Genomic DNA, 21,595 nt, shown 5'->3' with positions numbered 1-21,595 from the left:
TCTCAGAGGGGAAACGGTAGTGGCTATCTTTAAGGGTAAAAAAAAATAACTCATGAGAAATTGTGGCAGACATCATTGTGTGCACCATTGTTAGTTATTGGAAATTAATAACGGAATCTGCAGTAACAGAGATTAACAGAACAAAAGAAGAAGAAAGTAATACAGTAAATAAAAGTTTGAAAGCAAATTATATAAAAATACAAGAAGGAAAAAAATAAGAATCACAAAAAAACAAAACAGCAGATTGGCATGGATGTGAACGAAATTTTGGTATTTAATATCCATGACAATGAAGTAGTTGATTGGTTATGGTAGAAATGGACAAGCAGATTCAGAAATCTGTTGGTGGCACTAAATATTAAAAATCTAAAATGACAAGTTGTACATCTGCTACAGTATGTGGGTGAGGAGATAAATCAGATTTGTGATTCACTGACCAGCACAATGCCTCACTGAGAAGATGATCTCCTTGAAAAAGTCATTATTGTTGTTACTGATCATTTCTCTCTGTGAAACAGTGTGTGATGTTTGAAGTGCTTGTTTTCAGGCAAGTGGAACAATAATTTGAAGCCTGACCTGTGTATGATAGATCTATAATACCAACTGGCACTCCCATGAGAGTTTTCTGACTTGGATTTTAAAGTCTTTAGGACCAAATCCTAGAGTTCTTATACCAGGAAAAATTCCCAGTTAATGGAAATCTATCCTGAATATAAGGATTCAGATATTTTGGCCCATGCCTGATAAAAATTAGCTATAGTACCATAACTTTCCTTTTAGTTCAGAGCTGCACTTTTGGGTCACTAAAATTTAATGCTGATCATTGATTAAATAGTTCTATAGGAAATTTCAGGCAAAAGAGTTACTTGGGTTCCCAAAACTCCTGCTGGCTGAGTGAGCATTTTAGATGCACAAGAATTCTTGAGTGAGCCTTTTGTTTTGCTTAATCTTTTAAATAGGAATTTAATTGTGGTCTCATTAGCACAGGGTAAGAGAATTTTAAAAGTTTCTTTGTCCTTAAAATACATTTAGGTCAAAGTTGAAGCCTGTTTCCACTAATACATCTACAAAAATCATGGTTACATCCCTTTGCACATGCAGACAGATTCCTGTGTGAATGAGAAGATACACTAGCAGATTTTGCCAATGCGTGAATAACAGCTGAGCCATTTAAAGGTTTGAAAACATAGTATTCTTCATAGAAAATTACTAAAAACACAATATAAGCTGTCTTTCTTCTTTCCAGTTTACTGGACCATTTTCAACAGCCACACATAGAACACTGATCCCTAAGTTCCTTTTCTTGTTGAACCCTACCATAGGTGCTGGAACCAGGGGTGCTGGGGGTACTGCCACACTCCCTGGCTTGAAGTGGTTTCCATTATATACAGGGTTTACAGTTTGTTTCAATGGCTCTCAGCAACCCCACTACAAAAATTGTTCCAGTGCCCCTGAATCCTACTTATTTTTAATACTGTTAATTAAAAATACAATACAATTATTATAATCAATTATCATCCATTTACAGTAACATGGAATAAGAAAGCATATATGCCAGCAGAGCCTGATGAGGCCTTCTTAGAGAATCCATTGCGGTGGCGGGATAATTTTTAGACTATCTGCAAAAATAGGACAATTTTGGTTGGTGGGAGAGAGGTTGACATTAAGTTGCATCATTCTTCCTTCCTTTCAGTTCTGCAGAGGTCCTTTCTTTGTGCATGCGTGCAGGGGTATGTGTGTGGGGGGGTTCTGTTTGTGAAACTCATGCAATTTTCCTGTCCCTTTTCTTCAGAGGATGGCTTAACTCCACTGACTTTGGAGTTATTCCTGATTTACACTGTTGTAAGTGAGATCAGAATCAGCCCCTCATAATTCTTAGCCTACATGAGCAATGTAGTCTGTTTCCCCTGTTCTGGAGGTGAAGCCTTATTCCAGTGCTGCAGTATTGTTTACATTGCAATAGCTAATGCTATTTGAAACTGGTCTTGTGATCACTGGTTATATTTTACTGTATTTAGAACATTCAAGAAGGATAAGGTAAAAGTAGCTTTTATCTTTAATTTCAGTATTTCTTGGATCTTCTTTAGGATTTTCCTGCTCCCAAAATCAGCTTTGGAAGAGTACATATGAAGTATTTCTGTTTTGTCTTTTTTACTCTGGTACGTCATTTTTGTGGTGGTGTGCTATATGAATGTAGGATGGTTTCATGCACAGAGAATATGGGATGGGTGAATTGACTAGGGAAAGGAGAATGGCTTGAAGATAAGTGCTAGGATTACTCTTTCCTTGGACAAAGTTTCCTTATTTTAAGCTCTTTTGACAAATCCCTTTAACTCTCATTGAATGAGTCCTATTTACTTAAAGTGGAAACAGTAACTTACAATCAGCATGTGATTTTTAGCCGTCTATTGCCAGATCTGTTGTGCAAAGAGGCAGCACGCCAGGATTTTATTATGGATTATCTTCCAAACCGATCTAGCACTGTTGCTTAGTTGGATGATGATATTAGTTTTAAATTAGGTCAGTCTATTTGGTCATGCTGGAATTCTGAACAGCTTTTGATACAAGCAGCCAAGTAAATAGGACTCATTCAATTGTTACTTTGGCAAATGAGAGACTTTGCTGGTGCGTCTGTAGCTGCCCTCTAGTGGTTCCACTCATACCTATAATATAGGAGCAAGTCAGTACTTGATGGTCAATTGCACGACATCCCTGAGGAATTTGCAGTGTGGCATTCCTATAAGGCACTCTCTTGTCTTCCATCTTGTTTGATGTACAGGTGATACCTTTTGGCAAGCTCATTTCTAACCATTGGGTAGGGTCTCATCAGTATGCTGATGATCCTCAGCAGTATACCGCTTGTCCCATGGCCCTGCTAGTCTATTCTCTGCCCTGGAGGAATGCTTGAATGAATTCTCTAGAGGGATACATCAGAGCTGCCATGTCCTCAACCCTGGGAAAATAAAAGGCTTACTGCTGTGTTAACAGTAGGAGAAAGCTCACTCCTCTTTCATGTCCCCACTTGTAGAAAGATTTGTTTGGAGGTAGAGTCACGTTAAAAATCTTGGCATCACTTTACACAATTCTTTTCCCGACAAAGCCAAGCATTGGCTTGATATGAAAATGGAGTTTTTCAATTGCACAATTTGTACTTGCTGTGCCCTTTCTAATCCCATTGCAGCCTCACAATATCCTCACAACACATGTCCTCCTGCCCATGAGGCTTGATTATTGTAATTCCATCTGAGCAGGGCATGCAGCAGAGCATCTCTACAGCTTGTTTGGAAAGCAGTAGCATGCTCGCTCACCCATTCAAGCAACTGTGATTATATTATGCCAGCCTTGCATTGTCTGCATCGACTGCCAATTAAGTAGCATGTTGATTTAAAGGTCTCAACAGTGTTGGGCTTGTCTTGCTCAAGATCTCCTCCTTGAAAATTATTCTGGTAGATATTCTGAACCGCCCATCTTTTATGTCTCAGGCCAGTGATCAATTTTTTGTTGTTGGGGTAATCCTTGGGCTTCATACCTGCTATCTGTATGTATTAGGCACCATTGGGTTAGTATATAATCCCTTTCTTCTGTATTATTATGGATCACAGTTATGCTGATTTTAAAAATATACAAACACAAAAAGCTTACAGTCTGCTTTTAAGGGATTCTAAAATGGGCATCAAATTTGATACCAAATATAAAAATAATTATGCTGAAGTTAAGTAGTTAAAAATTACTAGCACTTCTAAAAATAATACTTTGCACAGCTTAGCAAGGAGGGGAATGCAAGGGTGGTTAATTATATCTGTCCTTTTTAAAGGAAATAATTATTGTCTTCTGATGGTTACCTTTGAAACAACAAATTGTGTCCAGACACTCAGCAGCGGTGACACCCCGTAATGCTGCTGGCAGCAATGGGAGAGGGGCGGCATATCCTCCTGTGCAGAAGCCCCCACCTGTTCCAGATGTACTCCACCAAAGCATTTCCCAAGAGGAGTATTCCTTTAAGAAGGCCCCAACATCCTCCAGGGAGGAAAGAGCAATGGTGGTAGTTCTAGTAGTAATAATCATAATGCCTGTTTGTTATATACCACTTTTCATCAGTAGATCTCACAGTGCATCATAATGTTCTGTGAGGTAGAGCTGTGCTATGTATCCCTATTTTACAGACAAGGAACTGAGGCACAGAGTAAGGCCTGGTCTATACTACAAAGTTATGCAGACGTAAGCCGCCTTGCATCAACCTAGTTGTGCAGGTGTCTGCACGTAAAATTTGTCTCCAACTAATGTAAGTGCCCCGTTTTGGCAACACAGTAACATCACCTCCCCGAAGGGCATTGAGCCATGGTCGATGTATTGAGGTTGACACAATGCCAAGGTAGACACTGCATTAGCTGTGTTGATCCTAACAGTCCTTCGGTAGCTGTCCCACAATGCCTGAGGCTGGTCACAATTGTGAACTCTACCATGCAGGGGTCATAGAGACCAGAAGCCTTCCCCCCTACCCTCTTTGAGACTCCAAGATTTTTTTAAATGCCTTTTCCTGATTGCCAAGCTTAGCGAGCACACCTAGCAGCTCTCCACTGTTGTGTGCAACTGTCCAGATGACCATCCTGGCTACACATTTCAGACGCGCTCTGGCTTGGAATAGACAGGGGATGCTGGAGATGAGGCTTTGCAGGCACAGCCATGGACCAGTCATGGAAGTGTGGACATCAATGAGCAGATTGCACAGGGGATGCAAGAGAAGGACAACAATGGGGATCACCAGCATTGCTGCCCGAAAGCAAAGGAAGTGCAGCAGGTATACCAGAAGGCCAGGGAGGCCAACAGTCAACCTGGTGCTGAGCCGCAGACCTGTCATTTTTACAAAGAGCTGCTGCCATATTTGGCGGAGACCCCAGCAGCACCCCACAGAGCATCATGCATACCTCAAAGGAACCCAAAACACAGACCTCCTCATCCTCACGCCAGGGGAAGAGGATGAGGAGGAGCATGGGGGACATGTGACTGGGGGTACAGCTATGCCGCAAACCAGGATCTGTTTGAGGCTCTACCACAGTCCAGTCAGTCCTGGCAATCAAGCACGGGAAAGTCCGCTGTGGGGGAAGGAACCTCGGGTAAGTGTGTAAACGTATTTCTCGTACAAAGATGTACTGATGGTGCCCCCAACTTAGCAAGACACAGCTACTGACTTTTAATTAATTTACTCATACTAGAGAGGTAGCGGTACAACAAAGAGAGAGATAGCGTTATCTGCTTTTCATTCCCTAGAACTGTTAGCTGCGGGGTGCCATGTTGAGCAGTTTGTTTATGTAGTTTGTCCCTTGAATCTTCCTGAGAGATCTCGATGAAACTTCCATGGAGATACTCTGCAATCTTCTCCCGAAGGTTTCTAGGGATGGCAGCCTTATTTCTTCCTCCGTTGTAGGATGCTTCCCCATGCCAGTCTGCCGTAACTTTAGCAGGCACCATTGCAATAAACAGGGAAGTGGCACGTGAAACCAAGCAGCTGCGGGACACCAGCAGCCACTGTGTTCTCCATGATATCAGCTAAAATCACCACCATCTGTGGAAAATTGTACCAATATTTAGTGCCATTGCCTAATACTCACAGTTTCATGCAACTGAGCAATTCCCTCCACATTTCCCTCACCCTGGTGGGCGAAAGTCAGCATGGCTGGTGCTGTGAAGGGTGCCACGCACAAGCACTCCAAAGCAGAAGTGCCAATAAGCATGTCTTGTTTAGAGGAGCAAGGGAAGGAAGTTCTGAATCTTAACTTTTGCTTTTTATCGTGACTATACTGACAATGATACCTCTGTCTGTTTTAGCAGTAGCTGCTGTGGTTGCAGTCTTGAGGGTTTCCCTCTGCACACCCATGCACTGCCTGCTCCAGATGATGAAAAGAAGAGAACTTGAGAAGAAATGTTCAGCAAGATCTTGCAAACCAGTGCTGCATTGGAATGTGAGCAGAGGACCTGGCGGGTGAATATTTCAGACTGTATGGAGAAGGAAAGAGCGGACCGGAGAAAGGCACTGGAATCCCTGCAGAAAAAGGAGAGGGAGATACACCAAGGCATAATGGGGCTTCTCCAGCAACAAACACAGATGCTTCAGACTCCTGCGGACCTACAGATTGACAATCCCGGGCTCACCTCCCTTTGCAGTCTATGGGGAACTCCATTATAGCACCTCCCTGCACCCGCTCCCTCAATGTTCCCCATGGCATCAGGGGACTTATACTGACACTTACCACTCCACACCAGGATGTTCTTTCCCCTTTAGTTCTGTGTTACATCTGGACCAGCAGAGAAGGAGATACACATTTAAGGACAGCAAGTTGCTGTGGAAACTTTTTATTGTTCTTGTAGCAAAACTGAAACTAACACGAAAGTGAGGCTTTGCACTGGGGAGGGAGGAGCATGCAAACATATAAAGGAACAGAACAATCAGATTCCTCCACCCTACTTTAAAAAACTTCCTACATATATATACATTATCATTTACGCGGTTGACATGAAACACTATATAACCTAGCTAAGTTGAGGGTGGACTGTTGCAGACTCTCAAATTGCACAGGATTATTCTGCCCTGGAATAGCAACTCACTAACTGAACAATTTATAAATTCAGACACACAACTAGTTTTCGCATTCTCTTGGGATAATGTGTGATGGCAATGTGTCCTGAACAAGAGGAACACTCGGTGGTATGGAATCAACTGGATCTGGTATCAAAGTTTCTCCCAACAAGTCATTGAAATTAGGAGTTGTAACAGAAGGAGGTTCGATCAGAGGAACAGAAAGTCCTACTGGAACATCCCTGGACTCCGGTACTAGTCGAGGCTGCAAATGGTCAATATGTCATTTCCATAAAATACTATCAGACAGTTTTACCACGAATGAAACAGGTCCCATGCATTTTACATGTTCTCCAGTACCCATTTCACTCCACAACTGTAGTTTCAAGTCCACACCAAGTCTCCTACTTGAAAAAAAGTGATGACAAGTCTCATGTAGTTGATCGATTTGCATAGATTGGGAAGTGGCTACATGTGAAGCAATTTCAGGATGTAGCAGGTCCCAACAAGCACACAAAGATCACTTCAAGAAAAGAGTTGCAGGTGACTGTAGGGTAGTAGCATGTGATGTGTTCCTGTAGACAAGGAAGAAATTGTCCACTTTCTGCTGACAATTCAAAATAGATTTATTAGCTCTTAAGGTATGTTTAAGTGTCTGTACAAAGTGTCCATTTGTAGCAGGGTGGTAAGGAGCTGAAGGTACATGCTGAATTCCATTTGAAGCTAGGAACCTCTGAAATTCTTCAGAAAATAATTAAAGTCCATTGTCACTCACCAACTGTAATGGTAAACCAAATTGGCTAAACAAGGTACAAAGATGTCCAAAGATCTTAGCAGCTTGGGCACAGAAACTGAAACAACCCTATCAGTCTCTGGAGACAATCCATCCAGGATGGGGCTGGGCAACACTGGCTGAGCAGTGTGAAGAAGTTGCTTCCTGTGCCATATCTGATCAGTCTATAGCTGGGACTAACCTAGGCCTTTCAGCCTAGAAGTCTTAGAAGTATTAGAAGTCTTTCTGAAAACTTCTGGCCATTTTGAATGAGCACCAACTACAATGAAAATCATATAACCTTCTAAAGGTCTGGCAAAGTTCACATGAATATGTATCCAAGGAGTCTGAGGCCATGACCAAGGATGTAGATGAACTGAGCCAGGACTGTGCTGAATTTAGTGACATTAGTATACTTCACCTGTCTGTCAATATCTTTGTTGATCCCCAGCTACCAGGCATGACTCTGGGCTACGGCCTTAATCAGTACAATGCCAACGTGACCTCTAAAACCTGAGATTGAAATGATTTTGGAACAGTCACTCACATTCCCCATAAAAGACAGCTATGATTTATAGATAATTCACATTGATGTGACACAAACTGTGTAAACCGGATTCTTATGATACAGCACTATACTGTGTAGCACCATTCCTTTCACAAGAGAAGGCGCACTATCCTTCGTCATTTCTTTGTTGATTTCTGTGCTAGTGATGGGCAACCTATACATCAAATGGAGATAGAACACTTTATCTGAAGTTTCTTTGGGTTGACTAGAGCTTAGGCATGACAGCCCATCAGCATTGCCATGCTTGAGTCCCTTTATGGAATTGAATAATGTAAGAATGACCTGAAAGTAGCCATGTCATTGTTGCATACAAGCAGCAGCTAATGATAAATTCCATCTTTTGGTCAAAAAATTGAAAGTAATGGTGATGAGCCATCAGCAAGGTAAAATGTCTATCATACAAATAGATATGGAACTTTCGAATTCTGAAGATAATGCTTAGAGCTTCACACTCTGCACATAGTTCTTCTCAAGAGTAGTGACTGTTTGTGATGCAAAGGCAATTGGTTTCTCCATGCCATGAGGAAAAATGTGGAAAAGATCTGCTCCCACATATCATGAAGTATAACATGCCAATTGTAGTGGTAGCAAAGCATCAAAATGCATAAGAACCTTGGCTGATGTCAACAGTTTCTTCGCTTCCTTAAATGCACAATCACACTCTTTAGCCCATTTCCATTTTTTCTTTGTTTGTAACAGCTCATGTAAAGATGCCAAGACTGTTGCCAGATTAGGCAGGAATATACAATAGTAGTTAAGCAGTCCTAAGAATGAAGCAACTGTGACACATTCTCGGGCAATGGCGCTTCAAGAACGACCCTTCTCTTTCTCTGGCAATTTCATTAAGTCTGTGGTGTCAATTACATGTCCAGGGTATTCAACTGAAGGTTTGAAAAATTCACATTTGTCTTGATGTACTTCCAATTCATGATCTTTCAAATATTGCAAAACAGCATCCACATTTCGAAGATGATCCTCTTGATCCTTTTCTGTAATATGGAGGTCATCCAAATAGCACTGAACTCCATTCAGTGCCATCGGGATCTCATCCATGGCTTTCTGAAACAGGACCAGTGACAATGTGATACTGAAAGGCAACCCGTTATAACAAAATAAGCCTTTTTACATGTTGATTGTGAGATATTTACAAGATGCTGGATCAATCTCCATTTGTCAGTATGTACTGAGCCAGTCCAATTTATTGAAACAAATAAACCTTCAGTATGAGGTAGTGGGATACTGCTCTGCGCATAAAACTAGATTCCGCATCACTTTGAAATCGCCACAAATTTGGACTGAGCCTTCCTTCTTGATCACTAGTATGATGGGTGTAGCCCACTCCCTACGTGAAACCAGTGACAAGACTCCAGTGTTCACTAAACAGTCCAAATCAGCTTCTACCAGAGGCTTTAGATTGTAAGGCACAACTCTGGGCTTGCAATATTTTGGCTGGCTGTCAGAATTAACAATGAGCTTCACTGACACATTGCTTATCTGTCCAAGCTCTTTCTCAAAAACTTGGAAGTGTCTGCCCAGTATTTTTGGAAGCTTTCAAGGTGCTTTCCTGATCACCTTGATCTTGGTCCAATTCTCCTTGAGCTTCTCAAGCCAAGGTTTACCAAATAATGGTGGATACTTTTGTTCAATCACATACAAGAGCAATACAACTGATTCTTCATCTAGGTTAATTTCCACCTGGAGTATCCCTTTTGGTACCTACTTCTTTCTGGTATATTCCTTCGTGGATACCAAATTTGTATCCATATCCGATCCACAAAAATGGTCTGAGGATATCCTCAGATTTTCAGGGCTCTAGGTATCAATCTTCAGAAATGTGGAGGTTTCTTCCAGAGAAACTTGTGACAATGTCCGGTGATAGGTAGGTGCAGACATCAGTGAAACAGCAGCTCCAATATCAAGCTCCATTCTTGTAGGAACTCCTTCAATCAACAGTGTAACCCACATGCCATCTCTCACTCCAGCTTCTGATAACATGTATGGTGTTAGGTCTTGGTAGTGTCACTAGAGGTTTTGTCTTTTTCTGCATTATGAATTCTCAACTGCCATCCTGTTCTTAGGTTCAGTCTTCACAGGTGTCTTCTTGGATGTATCATTGCTGGTCATTGAACTGTTTGGCAGGTCACAACAATATTTCTTTTCAACTGGCACTGTCTCCAAATGACCTGGTCTGCCCAGCAACCTTTCTCAGCGTGCAATTTGTGCACACTGGCCACATGGAAATTCCTTACATTCTCTATCTCGCCATCTCATAAAATGAACTCAGTTCATGCTAAATTTTTCTCTGCGGTTTCCTTTGTGACTGCTACTTCATGTGATGTGGTATACAAGTCCCACACTGGGGAGTAAGGGTTAAGGAGCAGTTCTGGACCCAGAAAGCCATGCCCGGTCATCCCTGTTGGGCACGCTTACAATGGGTGCTGAGCTCAAATAGGAGCAGCTCAGCTCAGTCTAGGCAGACATGGTGCAGGCTCCTGCCGAGAAGCCGCTGGGGCCCCAGGTGGCTGGGATCAGGCCCCATGGCCAAGCCACCGCAGGCGCTTCAACAGCAGAGGACAGCAATGATGAGCCCCAACCGAGAGAGGAAGACCCTCCAGATCGTAACCAAAGAGGACTCCCGGGTGAACTCAGAAGCAAACCAGTGGCACCAGCAGAGGAACTGAAGTTGGGGTAGGAAGTGGCCCAGGGAGCAGGCACAGGATGCCCACCTCCTAGGTCACATAGTTTGAATTAGTGTTTCATTGGGCCCTGGGTTGGAACCCAATGGAGTAGAGCGGGCCCAGGTTCCCATACCCCCAGCTACTGATTCTCGCCACTGGGCGATACAGACACTGACTCTAGCTGCTATTGTGGCTGTTGTGGCTATTGACTCCAGCCACTGGGCAATGGGGCTCAACTCTCACCCCTGGGGGACGCGGTTATTGACTCTCGCCACTGGGTGATGCAACTGATGACTCTTGCCACTGGGCAATACGGACACTCCCTCCAGCTGCTAGGCAACGTGGCTCTTGACTCTTGCCAGTGGGCAATGCGACCATTGACTCTTGCACTGGACGATGCAGCCCAGAGTATCATGACTAGGTGGTACTGCCAAGCACAGACATCAACCATCCCAACACGTCAACAGTCTTCTTGAATGTAAATGCTGATACAAACAATAACTTCTTCTGGATCTTGATATTGCATAATCCAGAGACAAATTGGTCATGCAGGACATCACTTAATATTTGTCCAAACTGACAGTGTTCTGACAACTTCCTTAGAGCAGCAGCAAACTGCTCCTGACTCTCCACTTCCCCCATATCATTCTGTTATCGTTAATGGGGTAGGAGAAAAATGTTCCTGCGCTGGTGCAGTAATTGTGATGTACATGGCAGTTCCAGGTACAGTCGGAGAGACAATAGGTCACACTTGTCCATGTGCCTTTGGGACCCATCACTGTCAGCAAGGTTGAAACCACTGTCCATTTAAATGGTGTTGTGGGTTATAAACTGCTCAAAGTGTTCAAGGTACACCTTCCATGATTTGCGTTTTTTGTCGAAAATTGCCCACCAAAGTTGCCACTTCTCTACTCTCCTGTTAGACTTCACACCTCCTGGACTACTTCTCTGCCACAGGGAAACTGTTTTTTGTTAGTGCAGAAAGACAAACAAATGAACAATCTGCCTCCTCTAGCTGTATGCAGACTGCAGAATTTTTCCTATGGATGTACTTGGGCTCCCTCTGCTGGCTATACATCCCCTGTGCAGGCTAAGTTGTTTGCCTGCTTGCAGGTGGTCAGCCAATAGGGCTGCTTACTTCCCTCTCAGTGCTTTGTTTGCAGTAGCTCCAGGCAGTAACCTATCCCTTTGTTCTGTCTTTACTGTGAGTTCCCCCTCTCTCTGTGTCTGGTTCATGATGTCCCAGCAGCAAAAGCAGCCATCTGTCTCCTTGTGTCTCTAGGTGAACTCTCCCCCTCTCTTTATAATATTCTTTGCTTACTTTTTCTCCTTGGTCAGGCACAGGCAACGTAAGACACTCATGGGACAGAAATCCTTCACCACCAAATGTTCTATCTGCACCCAGCTGAGAAGGAGATGCAGACACAGAGGAGCTCCACAGCTCACTGCTGTCAAAACTATTGTTCTGGCAGCAAAAGTGAAACTAACATGAAAGTGAGGCTTTGCACTGTGGGAGGAGTGCTCAAACATTTAAAGGGACAGGACATCACATTCTGTTCTGTTAATTTATTAAGTTTTTAATGTATTTGCTTGTAAGTAGCACCGATTTTTAACACTGATTTTCTTACTCAATAAAATTCTGTTCTGTGGGAAATAGTTCATCTTTATTAGTTCACAACATATGCTGCAGACTACCTTGCAGTACTGAATGCACCCACTTACTTGTTATTGTACAGTGTGACATAATTCATTCAGTAATAAATACAGTGTAATAATCATAAATGTACAGCAAGACCCACAAAATTAAGAGGTGCATTGACAGTTTTGTATTCACAGATGGCACCAAGCACCACACAATTCCTAACAGGCCCCAGAACTGCAGGCCAAGTAAAGCACAGTCCACCACAGTACATTACAATGGCACACTGTTAAAATGCTCTCAAGGCCTCCCTCAGCCATATAGCTCCACACTGAGATCTTCTAATAGCCCTTGCGTTTGGCTGTTCAAACTCAGCAGACAGCTGCTCCGCCTCTGCCCTTCGCCCCAGAAGCAACTTTTCCCACTTTGCCTCACAGGTATTATGCAGGATGCAGCACTAGAGCCCTGCAGATCCATGGATATCCGCTTTACATCCACAGATATGTGCAGCCCTGGATGCGGTTCTTTGTTTCTCATCTTTGCGAATTGGATGCAGATCCAATTTTTTTTCTGCACAGGGCTCTAGAGCAATGGTACTCAATGGAGGGCTGCAGTTTCAGGGGGGCTGCCCATGGGGCTGAACCCCAAGCCCTGGTGCCCCCTACAGGGCTAAAGCCCAGAGTCCCAAGCCCTGGCACCCCCCTTCGGAGGGAGTGCCAGGGCTCTGGACTTTAGCTCCATGGGGGACTCAGGGCACCAAGCCTCAGCCCCGTGGTGGGCTTGGGGCTTGGGACTTCTGCCCTATGGGGCCACGGCCCTCCTGAAACAGGTTCGCAGCCCCCTATAGGGCCAGAGATGCCCAGTTGAGGACCACTGTTCTAGAGGGTGCTGGTGTGGGTGCGAATGCAGATACATATAAAAGGTGGAGTGCAGATAGTGGGTCGGATACAATTTAATTACCGTGGATGCAGATTGGATGCTGATCCAAATTTTTGTATCTGCGCAGAACTCTACACAGCAGGCAGCTATAACCATTGCGATATTTTTCCTAGAGATCCAATCTTGTGAGTAAACAATGCCATCATGTCTTCAGTCTTCAAAAAGTACACTAAACTGTCATTCTGCACCTGCTGAGCCAATAGCTGAATCTCTCCTTGTTGCTGTCAAGTTGGTCAGTGGACAGCTTCATGAGCTTCAACATCCCCAATGGTGATCCACCAATTGGAAAAGAAAGTCCTTTCTTGCAGCTTTCTGAACAGTACTGTGTTCTTAAAGATATGGCTCTCCTAACCAGTCAAAACTAGTGTTGGTGAAGTGTCTCCGATGATCTCCAATGTTTGCATAACTACAGGAAAGTAGCCCTTTCTGTTAATATACTCTTGGGCAAGGTGGACTGGTGTCAAAATAGGAATCTGCATGCTGTCTATCACTCCATCGCAGTTCAGGAACCCCACTGCTGCAGATCTATCCACTGTGTCTTGCATATTTCTGAGTCACAATTAATGGCCCGGCACACTTGGATGACAACTCACCAGCAGCAATCCGGTGTTGCAAGTTTCCACAGTGCAATTGTCGCTCACTTCTCTGCTGTCAGTGCAGTTCTCATTCTGGTGTCCCTGCTTTGAGGCCCAGAAGTTGTGCTCCACCATTTGCTGCTTCTCCGTCGATGCCACCAAAAACCTGGAGTTGGTTTTCACTATGTCCCACAGTAATCTGTCCTCAGTTAAACTGTCACGTTCCCCACTGATGCAGTTTTTCTTGCGGCTCTGCAAACACCAGAGGATTGTGCATCCTGTGCTTGCAACACTCAGGACAATAGTGCAGAGCTGTGGCAGTTCCATGCGTCTGTCAGAGGCCGACGACTCCAGCCCCAACTTCAAAGCACTGTCGACAGAGCTATTTTTAGGGTGCTAACATGAGCCCTGGGAGGCTTCAAATCGCTGTGTAGATGTACCCTGCTAGGTCAGTAGTTCCAGACTGGCCCTGACCTCGCAAAGACTTAAGCATGTATTTAACTTTCCACACACACTCAAATACATAAAGTTTAGAATATGTGTAAGTCTTGCAGGATCGGGGCCGCGGTGAGCTGCTTTATGGGGTCTGGAGATAGACAGGGTGTGGGGAGCAGGATCAGTGAATACTGCGTTGAGCAATGGACATCACGTTCACAGATACAGACCAAAGACACACCATAAATGATCATGGCTTTTTGCCTTCTTGTCCCCTGCAGGAACCCACCCCTGTCTCCCTGGGCAGTACAGAACAAGTGATCATACTTCTGGGTCCCCTACCCTGGGAGAGAGGGAAGTATAAATAGATGATGGGAACCCAAACCCAGAGGGAGTTGTGGGGATTGTTTCTATATATTACGTACATTTAATTATATTGGTGATATACACATTTTTAAAAGGAACTAACAACCATAAGTAGCGGAATGTTTGGGGATAGTCTGTATGGGAAGGGGATAATCTATGTGGAAGAAGCAAACAAACTCAAATAAAACAATATAAGAATAACAGTGAGCCAAAACACACCACCTTGGTGTGGAAGAATATTAAGGGAGCACAGGAGAGGATAAGGATTTTTTTAAAAATTCAGAATCTTCTAGTGAAGCATATTGTTAGCGTGTGTCCCACTAGTCTTCTGCATAATATTAATCATCACACGCATTCTCTCTTGCACCACCTGCTATTGTTTGTGACACTCATTGCTTCTCATCTTGAATTGTATTGGAAGCTTCTTGTAGCAGGCACCATGTGTGCCTATGTGTATGCATACAGCCTGGCAAAATTTGACACCAATCTTGATTGCAGCCTTTGGGCTTTAGTGTAATATAAATAACAAATAATAACAGAATATTATTTCATTACTACTAGTGTTTATACTTGTTTTGTTTGTTGTCTTTGCATCCAAGTATTCTATCAAGGCAATATAATTATTAAGCCCCGATTCAGCAAATCCCTTAAGCACAATCTTAAATCCATCCCTGTTTGGCCTAAATTTCATGATAGTGAAAGTTAAGCACATGCTTAAGTGCGTTGCTGAATTGAGGCCTAATTCTGTATGTGCATTCAGTATAGAGCATTCAGTACTTATCATTTATAATACAAGAGTATGATCTATGAATGTGCAAACATACTATTTTCCAAGTCAGTCACACTATGTAGAAGAAACTACCTGATATAAAACAAGAATGACTGGAATGGCTAACTTCAGCCTTGGTATAAACAGTCGCTATTATGTTGACTTCCTCATGTAAACAATAGTTACTGAAAAATAAAACTAGTCTAAACTTAAGAAAAGCCCTTAGGAATTTTTCTGACATGGTATTCATTACAGAGGTTGGGTCATGCTATCACTGCTCTTAGAACTATATATATATATATATATACACACACCAGAACATTTTAAGAGATTTCTTTTGCTATAGCTAATTAAATTGTATCACAGCCTGTAAAGTAATTGAGAATTGTTTTTGTTTGTTTTTAAAGTACTTTTGTGCAATGGAAAGTTTCACAAGCACTTGCAAGAAATTTTTGTTCCCTTGGTCGTCCGCTATGTCGATCTCATGGAATCATCTATTGCCCAGTCCATTCATAGAGGTCTTGAACAAGAGTCCTGGCAGCCTGTCAAGTAAGTGTTTATAGAAGGGCTAACCTACCTATATCTTTATACCCAATTTGCTTTAATCCTCTATTGTCCTGTAAGTTCTATTTTTTATTGTATTCCTACATTGTTTATTTCTTCACAGGAGCATCACCAACAGTCTTCCCAATGTAGCTCTTCCGAAAGTTCCAAGTTTGCCTCTTAATCTTCCACAGATACCTAGCTTTTCTGCACCAACTTGGATGGCTTCTTTATATGATTCCACGTGTGTATTCTTCACTGATCTTCTGACTGTACGTCAGCTCTGCATGGCCTTGCTGGTGTCCTGTGTAGTGATATTTGGATTGCATGGTGTTTAAGATTGTGTAGTTGGAAACAATAATTTCTCAGTTGTGAGCCAAGCATGGAATGTCAGTGCGTGGTGCATTTTTAGTGCATAAAAATACAGCAATGTAATAGATAATATCTCACTTAAAATCAACTTGGCAAAGGTTTGTTGTGGTACAGTTAACAGTCTAAATGCCATAACTGCTCTTCTTATTCAGTTAATAAGCAGGGGAGAAAAAATAATTGTTCTTAGACCATGTTTTCATAAACTACAATAACTCTTCATGTTTTCACATGAATCTGACTAATTCATTGCATGTGCAAAATGGTTCAGAAAACAGTTTCAACATTTGTTTGCAAGATTCCAGTTAGATTTAAAAATTCTCAATCTTAACGGGAAACTAAAGATTAGTACCTCCAAAATTTGACCTACATTAGTTTCTTTTCGTGTTGTTTTTTTCACCATGCTTCTTGGTTTTTTTTAATGGAGCCAGTAGCCCATGCCCAGTTGATCAATCCCACAATAACATACTGAAGCTCTGTGTGTCTACCTGTTTGTGTATGAGTATGGATGTGCATGCACAGTTGAGGAAAATTGTTTTGGGTAAAGAAACATGTTTCACTTATAAGTTTTCAAAAGAGGGGGTTTTGTAGAAGCAACAACAGAAGATATTTTTAAATTTTGAAAACTAATCTTGACAATATCCTTTAAAGCTAAAGATAATTTAATGTTTTGGAAAACAAGTTTTTTTTTTGTTTTGTTTGTTTCTTTCTTTCTTTCTTTTACAAGCAGATGTCTAAATCCATTATCACACATGAAGTTCTGTGTTTGTGCTAAGAATTACATAGCCAAGTGTATTGAGTAATGTGTCTACAGACTTTTGGCACTTGTTCATTAGCTGTAATGGGATTTGTTCTTTCTGGCTCCCCTAAGGAATTGTCAACCTTTTTCTTCCCCATCCTTAGGCTTTTACACCCTTTGTTTTGACTGTAACATTGCAAGTTTGCACCTACATACTTTTGCCTTTATAAATCATTATTCCAGCTTTGAATTACAATTCAGTGGTATTTTGCCCTTCAAAACTCTTCCGACCTGCTTATTCCTGTCCTTTGAAGGTTACTGTCTTAAACAGTGTCCTCCACACTTTACACTTTCTTGAGACTTAATGTTCTTAACTGTGGTCTTCTAACAATCTGCACTTATAGCACTTCTGCCCCGTAAAAATGAATTTTAATTTACATTTTACATATGTGGACATGAGTTGGAGGTTTTTACACACAGATGTTTTTCCCATGGGAAAATATATATAGTAGGTTCCCCAAATTACTGATATTAAGGACTGGTTGTATTATAGGCAGGGCTGCCAGACACTTTGTATTATAAGACCCTGTCTTTAGTTGCTTATAACTTTGCCACCTGTAACTGACTGGGTTGAAATTTTCCATGTTGGTTGTCTCCATCAGGCTAAGTTTCTTCAGAAAATTTCAGCCAAAAGGGTTCAGCCATTCTGAGAATGGAGGAAGGGGCAGATACGTTATTTTGCCTATGTTAAAAAAAATTCTGATGATCTTTTCTTCGAGCAGTTGTAGTGCCTCAAGACTTTAGAGCAGGAACTTGTAATTTGGCAGGGGTTGGCCTTGGTGTGAGGGATGTGCCTTTTGCCATCCCCATGGAAACTCACCCAAATTTAGTCACGTTGTAAGCCTTTGCCCAGGAATCCTAATTCTGGCATTTCCTAACCTTAATAATGTCCTCTTAATGTAATTTATCTGTTTATTTATTTATAATTTTGCGTAATCTTTGTAATAAAAATGAGTGAGAAAGGGAATGTTATTAAAGATGTACAAGTGCCATAGGGCCAATTCTATCATCGGCTGCACCGGTGTGTAACTATTTGAAGAGGATATAAAGGAGAGTCCTCCTATTTGTAATATCTCAGGGTAGCTGCCACAATGATGCATAAGAGTGCTCAGCAAAGGATGAATAACATGCCAACTCTCACATCCAGTTCGCAAGGGCAGCATTCAGCTAGTACATGTGCTGCCATCCCCAAGTGCTTGTAGGCAGTGGCTAGAGTGCTGCTTCTGCTGAAAGGAACAGTAACAAACAGCCCACCAGGCATTGTACAAGCTCACTGAGACATCTTGCTTAGCAGCTTCAGTATGCTTCCAGGGCTGTCTGCATAGCTGCCTGCCAGCCAGCCACTGTCCCTTCTACGCCGGTAGCATTGTTCTTTATAAGGGCATGAGTTAATTTAGCATATTCAGTTTCAAGATAAGTGACTCAGATCGTGTTTGAGAGAGAGCAGATTACAGTGAATAATATGTTCACTGTGGCCTCTGTATGTGTATTCCCACTTGTGGGGCATACCCACCCGCATCTGGTGCCATGGCACATTCTAGTAAAACAGCGTCTGCTGGGACATCATCTGGGGTGTGAAGTCTTTTTTGTATGCCTTTCAGAAACCAGTGATTGATGTTATCTTTCTAACCATTGATGGCTGATGTGGAAATGAAATTCCATTCAAAAACGCTGCATTCAAAATTGTAGATGGCAGGCATTCAGTGGAATTCAGATCACATTTTTGGATTAATTCCTTTAAAGTTATTACAAAAGCTGGCCATTTTAGCCATTTTTATAGTTAATTGTTTTCAGTGGCTAGAGATTTTATTATACAATGAGGAGCTAAAAGACATCGGCAACTATGATTTAACTGAGTTATTTTTAAATATTTTCTAAGAATGTCAAGTCATCTATCTAGTTGACCATAGCCTTTTTGTTTTGTGAAGTGACAAGAAATGGTTTCATATTCTAGCATACATTGCTAACATCCAAGTCCCGGTCGTAAAGCTGTTGTTCCCAATTCAGCAAAGCACTGAAGCACATGTTTAAGTCCATCCCTTTCAACAAAGCAGTTAAGCACTTGCCAAATGCTTAGCTGAATAAGGATGGGTTTAAGCATGTAGTTCGGTTAAGCATGTGCTTAAGTGCTTTGCTGAAGTGGGGTTATTGATATTGAAATTATTTTCCTCTCTGTGACTAATAATTTACACTTACTTTTTTGAGCATTACCATAAAACTTTGTATACAGGCCGTGTTAAATCACTGTAGCTGTTCTGTTGCTATTTCCATTGACAAGTTATTTTTTCTCTTTAATGTGTGGCTAGGAACACTAAATGTGTACTCTTCTCAGTCTTTACACTGTCACAAGAACATCATTACTGTGTTTTCGGTTGTTTTTGCTGGTTCTATAATTTAATGGTACATTTGGGGCATTGCATGTTAAGGTTAGGGAGATATTAAGAGAGTAAAGTGCTGTGTGTAGTAGTCAGTATTTTGCTTGATTGGTCTCATGAGAAGTTAACTCAGAGGACACCTTGGCTAGACGTGCAGAACACTGTGAATTATCGTCAGATTCAGCTAAGGAAAACATGCTGAAAGGTTGAGAGGGCTGGGACGGTGTGTTTGGGGGAGGGGAGGTAGAAGCTTTTAATTAACCAAAATGGGAGTTTTTCTTACAATCTACCTGTTAATTAAAATTTGTTACTCTAAACCTAATTTTTATTTCCTTTCCGTTTTGAATCTTTACTCTTTTACAAGTTTTGAGCCTAGCTTTTAAGTTGGATTTATGGCTTGTTTTGATTATACCAATGTTCCATTTATAAATTATTTTCTCTGTTACGTACGTAATAGATGTTCCACAGTCACTGTAATCATCACCACTGGCAGAAGCAGCTACAACCTCATGGAGTTAGGGCCACTTCTTACGCTAGCAATGAATTTGACTCTCAGTATGTGAGTCATTGTTTTGTGGAGTTTTTCCTATGTACAGTGCTCAGTCAATTCATTGCTTAATAACAATTCTTTTCTCCTAGATATGCCTGGTGCAGGAAAAGGGAGGAACCTCAAGGAGCTGGTTACAGTTCCTTGAATCTCAATCTGCTCCAGCAGTATTAGATCCCAGTGTACAAAGTGCAAATCAATTTAACAATGTTCTTGACTTTAAGCAAGTATGTACTGATTTACTGGACCAAGTGCTTTACTGGATTAAGATCAGAGTGCAGAGTCATGCCCAAATAAAGTATATACCATTGTACAAATAATCTTAGTCTGTCAGTGTAAAATCATAATCCTCCAGAGTAATTTACTGTAATAGTTAATAATAATCAAATGACAGATGTGTGGTTTTGGAATACACTATTTCTTTCTGTTGTCACAGCTCGTTTTATGTCAGTAGTATACAATATTAGTCTATACCTTTAAGAAAAATGGTTCTGAATGTCGTTGTGCAATACATAACTAAATAATAAATAAGAATGGTGGTTCAGAAGCATATAAAAAACAAGAAATGTTTATTACGGAGCTTCTCTCAAATTTCAAGAACCAGTGGCTATTATTATAATTATTATAATTGTAAAACCTTATTTGGCTATGTAATGAAACCAGTTTAAGTGGACACCAGGGAGTGAACGTGCATAAGAATACATTGACAATATTTGAGAGCACATGATTCCTCCTGAGTCTTAGAGGATTCCATTTAGTTTGGAGTCCTGTTAAGCAGAAATATGATTTAAAGAGAACAAAATTAAAATGCATAAAATCCCTGCAGATCAAATAGAGAGAAGCGATTATCACATTTGGTAAATAAATGCGCTTTACTTTCAGATAGGCACTCTCATCAAAGTCAATATACATTGAGACTTTGTACGAAAATATGTTAGTGTATTTATGCGCACACCCGCATCTTGTTTTTTAGTTAGTACACTCTCTCCACATCTTTCTCATCCATACCAGTTGACTATCTTATTTTGTGATCTAAGTTTGTGTATAATGTAACATATATAAGGACAAACTCACTACCAGGGAATATGGGAGGTATCTGATAACCATGTAGAGTTATTTCATTTGTCTGTAAGGAAGAATCCTACCCTAACAGGACGGTGGACTCTTGTTTTTCTTCTATTAAAAAACTGTTGCCACTGTGTAAATAAGGGCTTTATGTTCAGTGCAAAGGAAGGGTCTTTGCCTCAAAATGCTTGCAATCTAAACAGGCAACATACACACAGAAGATGGGATTGAGGATGGAACCTAATCAGCCCAACAGATCTTTGGTCTCTTGAGATCTGGTTGTTCTATTTCAAGGGTGTAACAGGGAGGTATAACTAAGAGTTACTGGATGTTATTAAGCAGAAACATGTAGGCAGAATATCATGAGTCTCCCTAATGGTGAAATCTATTAGACTGTGGACTGTCAGTGTAAGGAACGTGGGGAAGCATCAATACTTGAGTCATTTAAAAATGGAGAAGACAGAGCCACTAGCAAATTACTGTAGATAACAATCCAACTTCATTAGGGAGATATTTTAGGCCTTTTCCATCTCTAATTTTTTTGGCCCTGATCCTTCTCAGTCCTGAGCGCACTCAACTCCC

General features: G+C 41.5%; 1 protein-coding gene across 26 annotated transcripts in view; it reads left to right on the top strand.

Annotated features, from left to right (window-relative positions):
• Nucleotides 1-21,595, top strand: part of CADPS2 (calcium dependent secretion activator 2) — a 556,952-nt gene that overhangs the window by 469,444 nt on the left and 65,913 nt on the right. For 16 of the 26 annotated variants that reach the window (XM_037888967.2, XM_037888979.2, XM_043550250.1 and 13 more), the window contains 2 exons: nt 15,723-15,864; nt 15,983-16,102. In XM_037888967.2, coding sequence (XP_037744895.1) covers nt 15,723-15,864; nt 15,983-16,102 — 262 coding nt within the window. The remainder of the gene's footprint in view (nt 1-15,722; nt 15,865-15,982; nt 16,103-21,595) is intronic. The other 10 variants (XM_037888978.2, XM_037888976.2, XM_037888973.2 and 7 more) reach the window with 1 other exon arrangement.

Source organism: Chelonia mydas, chromosome 1, assembly GCF_015237465.2.
Source record: "Chelonia mydas isolate rCheMyd1 chromosome 1, rCheMyd1.pri.v2, whole genome shotgun sequence".
In the NCBI taxonomy this organism is placed as follows: Eukaryota; Metazoa; Chordata; order Testudines; family Cheloniidae; genus Chelonia; species Chelonia mydas.
Note: the sequence above shows the minus strand (reverse complement) of the source record. Positions and strands in the feature narration are given on the sequence as shown.